Here is a 16,051-nt window from a genome sequence, read left to right on the forward strand (position 1 = left end):
TGGTAATCAATGTGACTGTCCTTTAAACAAAGCAGTAACATTAAAATAATAATAAATAAATAAAAACTCAACAATTTAACAACAATGTAAATGTAGAGCACGAGTGATTGAATGGTGACAAAACTTTTTTAAAACCTTTGTTCCCACTTGTAATGAATCATTACCCTGACAATTTTTCATCTTTATACTCCTATAGCAGCTTTGTAAATAGTTTATATCCAGGTGGGGCAGCTGCATAGCACAACACTCATTAAAGGTGAAAAGGAAACATGTCCTCTCTATGTTTATGCGAAAACGAAACTTAAATGTCCTCTGTATGTTTTGTTTTAAGGAACTTTGAAGGAACAAACTGGTAGTTCTTTTTGACATTTACATTTTGAATGAAATAGATATACTGTACATTTAAAGAACGAGACCTATAGTTAGAAAAGTTCTAAAGTCCCTTTGTGAAAATGCCCTTTAACATGCTGTATGCCAGATACAGTCTCTACATTTCAGTTATTTCACATCATATCATATATTCCCATTGTTCTTGTATAATAGTACTACAGGTAATGTCTTTGATCTGATATGTTTGAGATGTTGTAATGAATCATTACCATGACAAATGTTCATCTTTATACTCCTATATAAAGTAGTATAAATAGTAGTTTATATCCAGGTGGGGCAGCTGTATCCAGGTGGGACAACACTCATTAAAAGTGAAAACGAAATTTAAATGTCATCTTTATGTTTTGTTTTAAAGGAACTTTAAAGGAACAAGCTAGTGGTAGTTCTTTTTGACATTTACATTTTGAATCAGATAGATATACTGTACATAAAAAAAAGATGAGTGAATTTTTTTACACATTTTTACAAAGTTAAGGGGAAAAACACACTGAAAAGATGTTACAACCAGTTTTTCCCGAATTATATATGCTTTATATGTATGCTTTAATGAGTTGCTATAACTCACATTAAATGTGACGTCTTATGGTCAGATGACAACAAGACAAAACTCTGTGGTTAATAAAAATAATACTTACACTAAATAGTTTATTTTATTTAGAAGGGGAATGTAATTTGCTTTACCAACCTGAACAAAACAGAAACAATAATATTCATAGACCATATAAAATAATATATTAAAAATAACAATAAACAATTGACGTTTTACTTTTTTCTGTGAACAAAACACAGATTTTACAGCACCATGCTTCAGAATGTGTACATTATTGGATAATATAAAGTCATGAAAAGAAACTGAACGTGAATAGAACACACCCTTCCGTTGTGGACACACCCTGAAAGGTGTCATTTATAAACCTGAGTTGAGAACCTATGTGTTCAGCATTAAGAGAAGCATCCGAGGTCAGTCACCACTTAGTTTTTTGCTAAAATGTATCTGTTCTTCTTTTTTCATTTTTAATAAACCCTAAACATATTTCTTTAACAAGTTAAATTATCTGTAACCATTTATTGTATACTTTATACTTGTAATGGAATTTTTCTTGAGTTTATCTTCATCTTTCTTATGTGTATTTACTATTGATATGGAAACCATTTGAGTTTCCATTAACATTTTGAGATATCCTGAGATTATTTTTTTTCTCCAGGTGCAAATATGTGGGCTGAAGATGACATGGTTGCAGGTGAACTGACAGTTCTCCAGAGTCAGAAAGAACCAACTGCAAATAATGTCTACAAAATGTACCATGGCACATCTAAGGCGGCTGCAGAAAAAATACTTCAAGAAGGCTTTCGTCAATCTGCTGATGGCATGTTCGGACGTGGTGTCTACCTCAGTCGAGATCTAGAGAAGGCCTCCAAATACCCTCTAGATAAGGATCTAGGTGAGGACCAGAAGGTGGTTTTGAGAGTTAAGGTCAATGTTGGAAAAGTAATAGCGATCACCTATCAAGGTCATCCATATCAGAAAACCTGGCATGATCATGGGTATGACACTGCCTGGTGCCCTCCTAAAAGTCGCATGGTGAAAAGTGGTCAGGAGGAAGACTGTGTTTGGGATCCAAGTAGAATCACAATCATTGATGTAATTCCATCACGCCTTGGCAAAGAACCTCAGGAAGGTAGAGTCTACAGAATGTACCACGGTACATCTAGGGAGGCTGCAGAAAAAATAAAAAGAGAGGGGTTTCATCAGTCTGCTGACGGCATGCTTGGGCGTGGTGTTTACCTGAGCCGAGATCTAGAGAAGGCCTCCAGGTACCCTCGACATCTTGCCGAGCACCAGAAAGTTGTTCTGAGAGTCATGGTTAAGGTCGGGAAAGTAATACGGATCGATTATCAAGGTCATCCACATCAGAAGACCTGGCATAATCATGGGTATGACACCGCCTGGTGCCCTCCTTGTGACATGGTGCCCAGTGGTCTTGAGGAAGACTGTGTTTGGGATCCAACCCGTATCACAGTCATTGGTGTAATCCGTTCAATTCAAGGGGCACATAACTATTAAAAACACCTTTAAACAGCAAGAACGTAATTAAATGAGTTATATAAAAAGATGAAATTCAAATATATACCATGCAATGCTGACTATACCATAAAACATCAATAAAAGCACAAAAAAAAATGGTATGATCTCATTATTATATGGCTTGTACATGTATGTTACTTTAACACTTAAAAAGTAAAACAATTACTTTACAAAATATGGATTTACTGACAAGCATGTACATTTACAGCTAAAACGTAAATAACGTAAAAAAATATAATGAATACTTTTCAATAAGGTTGCATTTGATAACATTAGCTAATGCAATAGCTAACACGAACTAACAGTGAACAATTTGATAATTTTAACACTTACATTTTAATATCAAAGGTTGTAACTGTTAGTTGTTGCAAAATGAACAAATATCAAAAATTTTATTGACATTAACTAACATTAATAAATGCTGATAAATATATTATTCATTTAATGCATTTACTAATGTTATAAAATACAACCTTATTGTAAAGTGTTATCTACATGTCATATTTATAGATCATATCCTTAACTATACCGCTAAACTAATGAGCATTTGACATCACTGTTGTAAAATTCTTGAATAATAGTACATGTGACATCATGTTTGGTACTGATCTGTCTAAATGAATGAGACAGTGTTCATTATTATCAGCCCTTTCCCCCATACCTAATTCTCAACTCAACTTTATTTATATAGCGCTTTTTACAATTTTCATTGTTACAAAGCAGCTGTACATAAGACATATTGACTATAAGCAAACCAATTAAAGTTGTACCTGCAAAAACAAGAGAAAGGTGAAAACAAAGAAGACAGACATACCCACATACAAAACACTCCACACATGCAATATGCACACGTACTAACACACAGACACACACACATGGACGCGCACGCACACACACACGTACACAGACAAGTACGCGCACACACAAAGACACGCACGCACACACAAACACACACACACACGCACGCACACACACACACACGCTCAGTGAGAGCACACATTTAAGCTAAAGGAGAGAGAAGCACAGGTCAAATATAACAGACTATAAATTCCTATATGCAATATTAATTAAGTAAAACTTTAAAATTCATAAGCAGCCCTCCCCCCAGCCAGGCAGATGCAAAACAGTATGCAAACGGTGGCGAGGAACCCAAAACTCTAATCGAGAAAAAAAACCTCAGGAGAACACAGGCCCAACCAGGGGATTCCAGTTCCCCTCTGGCAAAAGCTGCTGCCTCTGCACAAGCTCCAGAGAGCTTGCACAAGGCTAAATAAAATAAATAAACTTACTAATAAGGTAAATTATAGTTTAGGATTATCATTAATAATCTAATAGCATTTGAAATTTTGTGGTGAGGACGTGTCAGGTGACCGCGTCCTTCTTTATCCAGCTCTATCATCTCAGCTCTTGTCAGGTCGCCGCTTCCCATTCTCCGCTCTACCATCAGGTCAGGCCATGAACTGCATCCTGCTCGCTGTGGTAACCTTGGAACAATGAGACAAGACTGGCTGAGAGTAGAGTACTGTTCTGTACTCTTTGATGCAACAAGTACATCAGTTGTGTTTTTGGTTCCGGCTGATCTAACTAGTGCAGCCTAAACCCTCAGAGGATTTATATTATGGAAGAGTAGTGTATGCAAGATTAAAAAGATGCGTCTTTAGTCTAGATTTAAACTGACAGAGTGTGTCTGCCTCCCGGACAGTGCAGGGAAGACATAATGACATAATGACGTATGTAAATAGTTTCCGACTAATGCAGTTACAGCCAAACAAACCTGTATACAGAAGCAGCATTTCAATGGCAAATAAAGTTGCTATCACTTTCAGTTCTAAAGATAATAAAGATGGTTTTAAAAACAATGTGTAAAAATTCAGTCAGTCCATAAAGACAAGGTCCCTCTGTCCTAACAAATGTTATCAACACCAGATTTCACAGCTGTTGGAATATGGCATCATGTTTACAAAAAAAATGTAAATCTGACAGTAGAATTGGAGTGTTTAAAATTAAGTTTTTGTTGGGAAAGAGTTATTCAGAAAATAAATGGAAATATATCAAACAGATAAAAATACTTTACATGGTAACACATTAATTGTTTAAAAACACACATTTGTGTGTTAAATTATCTGACACAATTTGTGTGTTAAAATGGCTTGCACACATATTGTGTTAAATTTGACACAACGTGTTGTCCCTGAACACACTCCCTACACGTGTTAAAATTTGACACAACATGTGTCATTTTTAACACATCACTTTTTGCAGTGTATTTACTACTGTTAAATCATTTTTGAAAATATGTGTGAAAAAATATACTTAAAAAGAAAATGTATAGGATATGGGTATCTTGAATAAATAGAAATATCTTAAGTTATCACCACACAAGGGTTAAAGTTTTTTTTAAGTTCAGTAAAGCATATGCTAACGTGAATTGAAAGTAAAAGTTAGAGAAACATCTTACTGCATGGAAACTCCCTAAATGATGTTACAGACTTTTTGTGATCAGAGTGAAGATAAACATCAGAGCTTAGTCACTGTTTTTTATTACTGCTGCTTTTCAAGCTTATAAAATCATATGAAATCAAACAATATCCTTTTATTATTACAATATCCACAATTATTTCATGCTGTAAAATAAATCATGACACCTTTCTTTGACGCCTATTTGGTTCAAGCATTGATTTTCTCTTTGTATGTTTATTTAGTTAGCTGATAATCTTCTATATTTAATCATACATTGATGGCACTGAGATGAAACATGTGTGCTGAAGATGATTCAGGTCCAGCAGCTGCTCCATGCCTCCAAAGTCTCATAGAACCATCTGAAGGTCAAGTCTACACAATGTACCATAGCACATCTAGGAGGCCACAGAAAAAATACAAAAAAAGAGAGGGCTTTTGTCAGTCTGCTGATGGCATGCTCGGGCGCGGCATCTACCTCAGTCGAGATTTAGGGAAAGCTTCCAGATATCCTCTGGATCTAGCCGAAGATCAGAGAGTGGATCTAAGAGTCAAAGTCAATGTTGGTAAAGTGAAGAAGATCGACTCAGAATCACCCGATGTGAACAACCTGGCATGATCACGGGACACCGCCTGGTGCCCTCCAAATTGTGGCATTGTGCCAAGTTGTCTTGAGGAATACTGTGTTTGGGATCCAAAACGTATCACAGTCATTGATGTAATTCCATCAAACGTTCAAACATGTTTATTGCTGTAATGCACAATATTTATGAATGCTTTATATATTTCCATACATTTGAGCATTTTGTAAATATTTTATAGAAATAAAAATAAGTATAATGCTAAGCTGATTATACAGTATCATGAAACATGTTCTAAGGATGTATACAGCGGAGTATTAATAAATAAAAGCATCCCATAAATCAATCTTATCTCATGTTTATATGTACAGAAGATAAAGAACATTACAGTACATTGGCATTTACATAGCATAACATTTTGCACATTTGGATTAATGCTGATTAGAACATGGGTGTATTTGCACCATGCATTGTCAATTATTTAATGTATTTGCAGTTGTAAAATTATATCATACATCTTTTACAATTTTATAAAGATTTTATATCCCTAAATCTACTCCTAAACCTAACCATTTTTAAAAGAAGCAACACATGACATGCAGATACAGTAAATGTACAGGGACAATAGTTTACAATACAATATATCCCCATACCCAACCCTTTTTGAGACATGACAGCCAATGAGCATTTGACATCATTGATGTAAAAACCTCTGTCTAGCTTTCTCAATGCGGCAGCCTGGTTATATGATTAACTGTTTTATTAATTTAGGGTGCATTTGTGTTATGGTCAGTTCTATGAGCAACAGCATATTCAAAAACATATCTTGTGTCCCTCATCAAGCACAATAAAATTCAAAGATTATTCACGTTTAAATTATTACAATGATTTAATCATTTATACAGCACTAATCTACATATTGTTAAATAATAATACAAGTCATGTCATGTTTTGATCTGATCTGATCTGTCTAAATGTATGAAACATAGTGTTCATTGTTCTCAAACTGAGCCCTTCTGCCTCCTTTCACAGCTGTAAATAGTTTTCAAGGTGGAACAGTTACAGGAAAACAATCGTGTACACAGAAACGAAACTTAAACCACTCTGGTTTTAAATAAAGTAAATATAGCTGATTTTACTTTCGGTTCTCTTCATTTGTTATGTCAATTTTAATATAACTTTTAATGTATACAACATAGTTTTCACTAAATAAAAAAAATTGTTAACAATGTGTGAACATTAGGTCAGTCCTGAATGTTAAGACATGTCCTTATTAGACACCAGATTTCATAACTGTTAGGTTTTGTTAAATCTGAATGTTAAAAATGTATTTTTGTTGTTGTTGGGTAAGTGCAGTACAGCTTAGCAAGTAAAAATATGTCATACAAACAAATCACCCTGTTTGCTTCAGATTTATCACTATATATGGCATAAAAAAATATGGATGTAGGATAAAAACAAAAAGGCAACACAGTTTCTAATCAATCTTACGGACTTCAGAAACACCATGAGTCACAAATTCCATACAGGAAACTGTTCGAAGTTCATAAAAGCATACAGCATGAAAGTAAAAGTCAGAGGAACCCCTTTCGTTGTAGTCACGCCCTGAATAATATAAAACGTGTTTTTAGAAGTTCCGTGATCAGAGTTACAAGAAAAGTCAGAAGTAAGTCATCTTTTCTTTGTTGAAACATATATGGTGCTTGTTTATAAAGTTTGTAAAATCTTGTTACAACCAGTTGAATTATTTTATGCTGTAAATGTTGACACTTTTAAGACATTTTTATTAATATCCTCACTCTAAAAAAAATCTGTAAAAGTAGGGCACAACATACTGTATTAATATGAAGCAATTTTCCACAGTAATTTTTACAGTTGTTTTGCCTGTATTTTACATTCTGCACAGCATTAAATTAAATTTAAGCATTAACGGAAATGTCCCTAAAATAAAGGAAAATGTACTGGTAATTTTCTGCCAGTACTTTATCCGTTTTTACGGGATTTTTTAACAGTGTTTATTTCTCTCATTGTATATGTATTTTTGATGATACACCTTAATATTTTAATCATTATGTTTATATAGGCCTAGGTGCAAACATGTGGGCTGAAGATGACTTGGGTGCAGGTGCTCCACCATGCCTCAATAGCTACATAGAACCACAGGAAGGTAAAATCTACAGGATGTACCATGGCACAACCAGGGAGGCTGCTGAAAAAATAAAAGCATCTGGCTTTAAACAGTCTACTAAAGGGATGCTCGGCCGTGGCGTCTACCTCAGTCGAGATCTTCAAAAGGCCTCCAGATACCCTCTCCATTTACCTGAGGATCAGAGAGTGGTTCTGAGAGTCAAAGTCAATGTTGGGAAAGTGAAGAAGATCGATTCTCAGACTCACCCAATGCGAACAACCTGGCATGATCATGGGTATGACACCGCCTGGTGCCCTCCAAACTGCGGCATGGTGTCAAGTGGTCTTGAGGAAGACTGTGTTTGGGATCCAAGAAGAATCTCAATCATTGGTGAAATCCGCCCAAAACGAGGGCTTTCTGGTGCTCACTGTGAACCTTATTAAAATACCATTGAAGGGTTAGTCTAAAAATTGTTTTTAAAAGTTTTTAAAATGTTGTTTGTACATTTTTTTACAAACTGTTAAATACAAACTTCATATTTTTTAAATGATCATATTGTACCACATGTTCTGACCCTGCATACAAGCAAAATAAACATACTTTTAAAACGATTGTGTTCTATCAATCTATAAATTAAAAAATAAAAGTAATTTAAGAAAATTTTATTAGAAAAGCTACCTACACTCTCAAAAAGAATGTTAATTGTTTACACATTGTGTTGTGCTATTTAACACAATATTTGTACGTTTGTGTTGATTATGTGTTAAATAAATAAAAAGGACAACACAAGTTGAGTTAAAAGTAAGACAAAATCTGTTGTCCCAGACATAACACAGATTGTTGTTTTTTAAACAATATACTGTATTAGACAAATAAACAATAAGAAGTTTAAAAGATAAATTTCATTTCTTTGCATATGCTGCATATACTTTCTAATAGGGCCAGGCATTCAGCATATTTTATGAGTCAGAAATGTTGTGCTATCAGTAACAAATAAATAATAGAAAAATCATAGCAAGCCAACTGTCAGGCGCTGGGGCTAGCAGGCTCTCAAATGCCCCAGCGTCTCGTGCAGGCCAGGAATGTGGGGAAAAAACACAGAGAATGTTCAAAAGGTTTATTTCCGAACTAAAACTTCCAAAATGATAAAGCCTCTATCCAAAACAAAACAGTCCCAAAAAATCCAAAAAGGGGAAGACAACACAAGGTTTACCAGAGGCTGCAGTAGCAAATGCAGGCAAACAAATAGATAGGGTAAGTATATAACATGGATCAGGTACAAAACCATCCACAGGGCCCAAAACACAGGTAAACAGAAAGCAGGTGATGTTACGTTAATATAATACCAGACAAAGAACAAAGGAATATGTAGTGTCCGGGTAATGAGTCTGATGACAGGCAGGTGCACAGACAAAAACGAAGGACAGGTGAAAGTCACAATGAGGGAGCGTGTACAAATGAACGCCCATGGGCAAAAACGGGGAAAACAGGCAAGGGACAAACGGGAGTGTTACACCAACAACATTAATCTTGGGTTTCAATTAGACCAATACAGATATTTGATTTTGTATATACCATACAGTACCTAAAACACCTGAATAAACCCCTAAAGGGAAGTCTCTAAAATGGCTAGCTAAAATCAGGATAATATTTTTAATAGCAATTAAACATTACATAAATGTTATCTCAAATTGTGCTAAAAATACTTTTTTTTCAAGGTTGCTTCGACCACTGCACATGCATAGGTTGGCAGTTTGAATGGCCTTTAAATGAGAAACTAGTATCAACGTATTTAGTAGTATTCTATAAGCCAGCCATGACCTTATTAATATATGTTCGGTGCAGTAACACAAAGAAAGATGTTTGTACCTTTGCACAGATGCTGTAATGGTATCTAGACCATTACAGCATCTGTGCAAAGGCAAAAACATCTTTCTTTGTGTAAAAATTGATTTAAAACTAATGTTTTTACAAGTCATTTATAGCTTTTATGGATATATTTTTTGCATTTTAGCATTTTTATAGATATTTTAGATCCCTAACCTTACACTTGGTGTAAATTTAAAATAAGCATACCCAAGCATGGACAAAGGTAAAATAAATATACCATGTAAAAAGAGCAGGTAAAATGTGTATTTACAGTATATTTAAATGTTCAGAGCTGATCTGTTTCAATGTTTAAGACAAAGTGTTCATTTTTGTCAGCCTGACCCCTCTATCTTCTGTCACAGCTGTAAAATGTTTCTTACTGTGAGGCAGGTTTATGCAAACAATCATGTAAATGGAAACGAAACATAAAAGACAAAAATTTAAATGGCAAATAAATCTGATTCCACTTTCAGTTCATTTCATTTGTTATTTCAATTTTAGTAGAACATTCATGCAAAACATTGTATTCATAAAAATAATTGTATGTCCAAAACATTCAGTATGTCCTGCTCTAACATACTGTATGTAAATCCGACAATAAAATTTAAAATGTTGTTTTTTGTTGGTAGTAGGATATAACATATCAGTCCTATACATTCCAATCCATGATGTTTGCTATATGGCGCTAAAGGAACACTGTAAGAACTAAAAACCACATTATTTGCATTCACCTATGTCAACCATATATCTGATCAGGTTGTATATTGTGATCCTTGTTGTTGCTGAGACAACTTCTCACATAGTTTGTTGCTCCCTTAGTCATTTTAGGTACATAAACATATTTCTTGCCTCACCTGCTGAAATACATGATATCTCTTCAGCATATTGTTCATTTGCTTTCATCTTTTCTTGAAACTCCACTTGATGCAGATGTGAATACAGACAGGGCAGGAAAGCAACCTTTAAAAACACATTAAACTTGTATTTTTTGTTTAAAAAAAATGCTGACTAAATTAAACAGTATTACACTGTACACTAAATAATAAAACCTCAGCCAACTCAAATCTTTAGAATAACTTTAGAATCTTTAAAATGTTGTTTTTTTGGTGGGGTAGAATATCATATACTTCACAGCAGCATGAGTCACATATTCCATAGATTAAAGTTCATAAAAGGGTATTGAGATGAAGAGAAAGTAAAAGTAATAACCACATATTTTGTTTGGGACACACCCATGATGGGTTGTTTGATGTCAATGTCCTCTTTATTTATATAGCAGTATTTTAAACACAACCAGGGTTGACCAATGTGCTGCACAAGAGAAAACAATTTCAAGAAAAACGAAAATACATCAGAAATTAAAATATCTTAGTCACAAAAAGCAACATCAAAAAGGTAAGTTTTCAGCATTGATTTAAAAACAGATAAGGAAGATGCAGATCTGATTCTGAGTGGCAAGGAATTCCACAGTCTAGGGGCAGCAACTGAAAAGGCGTGGTCACCTCTGCACTTCAACATAGACTTCGGGATGCACAGTAAGCTTTGGTTTGACGACCGGAGAGACAAAATGGGCCGATGTTCAGCCAGTAAGTCTGATAGATAGGAGGCGGCCAAACCGTGTAAGGATTTAAACACTAGAAGAAGAATTTTAAAATGTACACGGTATTGCACAGGAAGCCAGTGCAGGGACCGTACCACTGAGGTGATGTGATCTCGTTTTTTAGTGCTTGTTAACAGCCTCGCAGCTGAATTTTGTACTAACTGCAAACGGGATAGGGCTGACTAACCGATCCCGAAATACAGAGAGTTACAGTAATCTAATCTACATGTAATGAAAGAATGAATTACTTTTTCAAAGTTTTTACTGACAAGATAGGTTTTACTTTAGCCAGAAATCGAAGCTGAAAGAAACAGGACTTGACCACCCTGTTAATCTGTTTGTCAAACTTTAAGCCATCATCAAAGATAACACCCAGATTTTTACCCACGGCTTTACGGAGGAGGTTAGCTCACCAAGATTTACATTTGAAGAGCCAGAGTCTGATGGGCCGAACACAATAAATTCAGTTTTACTCATTAATCATGGAAATTGCTCAACAGATGATAAACATTATTTGTATTTTCTCCAGGTGCAAACATGTGGGTTGAAAAAGTCCTGAGTTACACACAACCAGAGAAAGATCAAGTCTATTTAATGTGTCATGGCACATCCAGGGCGGCTGCAGCAAAAATATGGACAGAGGGTTTTCATCGGTCTCTTGATGGCATGCTCGGGACTGGTGTTTACCTCAGTCGAGATCTAAAAGGCCTAATAAGATACCCTCTGCTTTCACCTGTGCATCAGATAGTGGTTCTGCGATGCAAGGTTAAAGTTGGGAAAGTAAAAAAGATTGACCGTCAAGGTCATCCACTGCAGAAGACCTGGCATTGCAAAGGGTATGACACCGCAATTAACAGCAATTAAACATTACATAAATTGCATCTCAAATTGTGCTTAAAACATTTTTTCAAGGTTGCTTCGACCACTTCACATGGTTGTCAGTTTGAATGGCCTTTAAAATGAGAAACCATTAGTATCAAAGTATTTAGCAGTATTTAGTGTGTAAACAAAATCAACAACATAAAATTATAAACAAAAGTTGAAAAGAAAACTGTAAACTTTATTAAGCAAATTAATCAGCAGCTGCACGGTAGAAATGTAACAAGAATGGTGCAATGAGTGTGAAAGGTGCTGTAAGCTCAGGACTCAACTTGATGCACTGTAATAGGAAATGAGCTTTAACTAATATTAACTATAAACATTTTCAGGAATCAGTAAATATGTACATGCATCCATGGACCATGTGTTTCATTTAAATTAATTACCTTGCAGTTTCCTCGTGGGAATATTAATCCCTTGCAAATGGCAACAATATCAAATGAGGGACATTATTACATCCTTATGGAAATCTCATAAAACTCCCTGGAAATGAAATAGAATTTTAAACAACCCCGACCCTAATTTTATGACTAATAACAGAAAAACAGAGGTATTTGAGCAGTTATTATTATATGATTTATTTATTATTATTATTTGAAATTCTTTTAAATGATGCACTTGTCATTCACTGTTCATGACAATGTGCCACCATTTAATAGCTTCTTACTGGATAACTAGCATTTATCAAAAAAAAAAAAAAAGTTTATATTTACTATTGTCCTTACTTTAGCTCTTATGATTTGCTGAATTTTCATGTTAGTGAAGCAATAGTGTGCTCACTATTTGCCCTGGGTGCATGGCATGTTCGACTTTCCTTCACGATGTAGACCGATGTGGTTCACCTCAATAACAACACATTATCTGATTAAACAATGATATCACATACAGAGAAATGCATAAACATTCCCCAGTTTGTAAAAACTATGACTGATGTTCAATTTTGCAGTGATGATTTTATATAATAATTAATAATACATTCACAGCATTTGTGCACAAACGACTCCCTTCAGTTTAGCTCTTTTGGCAGACATGCTTATCCATGAAAGGGCATACGGATGTTTTACAACACCAGCATTTCTCCATTGTGTGTTTATCCTGTGTGTGCATTCCACACCCCTTACACTGATCCAGACTTCTCCCATCCGCTTCCTGCACCTGTCCCTGCTTCTTTATGAGACTCTCTAGGGAGCTCTTAGTACTGGCGTCTGTGCAGTGTGCTATTCCGATCACTGTGAGTCGCTTTGGGTCCCAGACACAGTCTTCTTCCATTCCGCTAACAGGGGAGGGCAACCAGGCTGTATCATATCCATTCTGATGCCAAGTGTGCATCAAGAGCATACTTTTAGAGTCAATCTTCTTCACCTTGCCTACTCTCACTCGCAGCTTGAACACAACTCTGTCACCAGGAGCACAGCCTCCTGGGTAACCCATGGCTTTGTTAATGTCCCTACTACAGTAGACTCCAGGGCCCAGAGTTCCCCCACTAGAAGGCCTGAATCCTGATGATATGATCGTTGCTGCTGCACTTTTGTGTGTCCCGTGGTACATTATGTAGCCGTGGCTTTTTTGGGGTTCTTGGCCTGGTTTAAGGTGCCTTGATTTCTCACAGTATGTCTCCCATCCACTAAACTGTATTGGCATTTTGATGCTTGTGCAATATGAGATGGCCGTGAACTATGGAAGTATATGTTGGATTTGTATTTCGATCCTTACTGAGCCTGCAGGTCCTACACAACACAAATGAGGCAATTACAACATTAATCTTACAGATATTTTATTTTATATATACCATACGGTCCCTAAAACACCTGAATAAACCCCTAAAGGGAAGTCTCTAAAATTGCTAGCTAAAATCAGGATAATATTTTTAACAGCAATTAAACATTACATACATTGTATCTCAAATTGTGCTAAAAACACTTTTTTCCTCAAGGTTGCTTCGACCGTTGCACATGCATAGGTTGGCAATTTGACAAGTATTTACTTATTCAAATTTATTAAGCAAATTAATCAGCAGCTGCACTGTAGAAATGGAACAAGAATGGTGCAATGAGTGTGATCATTGGATTTGTATTTCGATCCTTACTGAGCCTGCAGGTCCTACACAACACAAATGAGGCAATTATTAACACTTAAATTAAACTAGCCAAATTATAAAATGTTAAAAGCTCACTTTGGTAAATAGATTATAAGAAGTACTTTCTGCCTGTGGAAGGAGCTGGGGCAGATTTTTGGTCTGAGCCCTTCCTTTAAGGTTATGTAAAAACAGTTGAAGTGTAGCAGTGAATTTTCAACCTGTTGAAATGAACACACATGGGCAACATGCCTCAAGGCCAGCTGAACACCAGATGAACGAGGCCACATAGGTGGAGTATTTGCATGAGTGCAGGTATTGTTCTTAAATTATGGAGAAATGAGTCTCTAAATTTGTCTCATGAGAACGAATTGGGACAGTTATCATTTAATGTAATGAACATGTGAGAAATCACAGTACCGCGAGAGCAATGCGAACACACCTATTGTAACGAATGTAAACCGCAACCACACGCCTGGCGGATTACACAGAACAGTGGTTACAGTTACAAAGTTTTTGTATTCCTATATATTTTCATTTCCTGCTTTGTTTCGCCGGTTTTAAACTAATTTAAACGAGGAAGCGGAAGACCAACCTTACATCTTTGGCTGTTTCGATAACGTATTAAAATGTAGGATGGAAATCGAAACATTTACCAACCTTGTTCGTCTTAATTGCTCTCTGCTCAATGAGGAAATGATCTGATGTTGTGAGCTGGAGTTGTTGAGCTCTGACCGACCCTTAGCGCAAAAATGCTTTCACTTTCATTTCTTGTCAAGAAACGAAAGTTTCGGGTCACACAGTTCATTCATATATAGTCATTTGCCTTTTAGTTTGGGTCAAATCCTTCATTTTTAAGTGTACATTCCCAATGTTGCCATCTTCAAAAACTCGCTGTACACATACTGCAATCAGACATCAGTGGCACATTTTAACACTGTCCATTACAAACATGCTGTAAGCTTTCTTCTGAAGGTAAAGCAATATTGACACCTATGAACACAGTAGTCTATAACTTTTGCCTGGCGGGAGTTGTACTTTGGCCATGTGAAAAAACAGTAAATAATACCATCACGGAGGCAGCAACCAGTACTTTACAGTAAAAGCAGAGCTCGTATTTGTAAAAGAGTGCTAAAGCGTAAAAGATGCTAAGAACCAAGGCCGGACTTACCATTGGCCTTGACTGGGCTCCAGCCCAGGGGCCCCGCCCTTCAGGGGGCCCGCCTGCTGTCGTTAATTTGATTTGTTTAGTTATATGCCAGTCATTTTATTTTTCATTTAAACTTTGTGCATTGGCCTACCAATGTTCAATAGCACTGCCTTATGTAAGGAACGATGTCGTTTAATTGGCTAATCGTTCCGTCAGTCATGTTGGCGTTTCCTGATTGGTCATATGTGGATTCTATCCGTTACGTTTACCGCAGTTGAAACCTGTCTGCTCATTAAGACGCTTGTTCTAATGGCTGACAAGCGCAATCGCAGTGCCGCGCTTAAAGAAAACCAAAAACTGAGAGACAAGAACGCGAAAGAACAGCATTTAGGAAATAATGATTCTTTACACCCATGGCACCACACCTTGATCTTTAGGCAGAGAATCCAGAGCATACCTGTCACCATCTCCCGCCAGGCCGCCACCCTCCGGTTTTATTTCAGTTATTTCTCCTTTGAAACTCGCGGACCGACGTGGCTGGCGCCCGCCTTTGGTAGGCGAAGTTGAACGGTAGCCGAAGTAGAGTAGAGAGGATTCACATCCCCGCGAAAAACTTTCTCTTATTACACCGCTATATGATTCCACTCCGCGTTTTCCATTTGACGCTCGCTCCTCACAGTCTGTGTCCGCTCACTGAACACGACAGATCGGTTCATCCACAGGTAGATGCAGTAGAGTCTACTAGCTGTTGTTGTTGTTACACTTTCTTTGCTTTTACAAAAAACGTGTTATGAAAAGTGTTGTGTTCTGCAGACATCTCTGAATAAAAACTGGTAA

At 36.3% G+C, this 16,051-nt stretch overlaps 2 protein-coding genes across 3 annotated transcripts; one reads left to right on the forward strand and one right to left on the reverse strand.

Moving 5' to 3' along the window:
* Positions 1 to 1,325: 1,325 nt before the first annotated feature.
* gig2e (grass carp reovirus (GCRV)-induced gene 2e) lies at positions 1,326 to 8,469 on the forward strand. The gene is given in 5 exon segments (XM_057360990.1): positions 1,326 to 1,350; positions 1,596 to 2,449; positions 5,229 to 5,666; positions 7,015 to 7,180; positions 7,598 to 8,469. Coding segments are annotated over 4 exon segments (1,938 nt in total). The 5' UTR covers positions 1,326 to 1,350; positions 1,596 to 1,603; the 3' UTR covers positions 8,086 to 8,469.
* A 2,272-nt stretch (positions 8,470 to 10,741) lies between these two features.
* On the reverse strand, positions 10,742 to 16,044 carry LOC130569708 (uncharacterized). Of its 2 annotated transcripts, none has more exons than XM_057359498.1 (2): positions 15,236 to 16,044; positions 10,742 to 13,717 (listed from the first exon to the last, which is right to left on the reverse strand). In XM_057359498.1, the coding sequence occupies exon 2, from the start codon at positions 13,629 to 13,631 to the stop codon at positions 13,002 to 13,004; it is 630 nt and encodes a 209-aa protein (XP_057215481.1). In that variant the 5' UTR covers positions 13,632 to 13,717; positions 15,236 to 16,044; the 3' UTR covers positions 10,742 to 13,001. The 2 variants fall into 2 exon arrangements, with proteins under 2 accessions (XP_057215481.1, XP_057215479.1); XM_057359496.1 differs by lacking the exon at positions 15,236 to 16,044 and adding an exon at positions 14,725 to 15,208.
* Positions 16,045 to 16,051: the final 7 nt, after the last annotated feature.

This window comes from Triplophysa rosa, linkage group LG19 (assembly GCF_024868665.1).
Source record: "Triplophysa rosa linkage group LG19, Trosa_1v2, whole genome shotgun sequence".
NCBI classification, from domain to species: domain Eukaryota; kingdom Metazoa; phylum Chordata; class Actinopteri; order Cypriniformes; family Nemacheilidae; genus Triplophysa; species Triplophysa rosa.

Coding starts and splice junctions, on each gene's coding strand:
- LOC130569708 (XM_057359498.1), bottom strand. CDS start 13,631: ATGCCAATACAGTTTAGTGGATGGGAGACATACTGTGAGAAATCAAGG.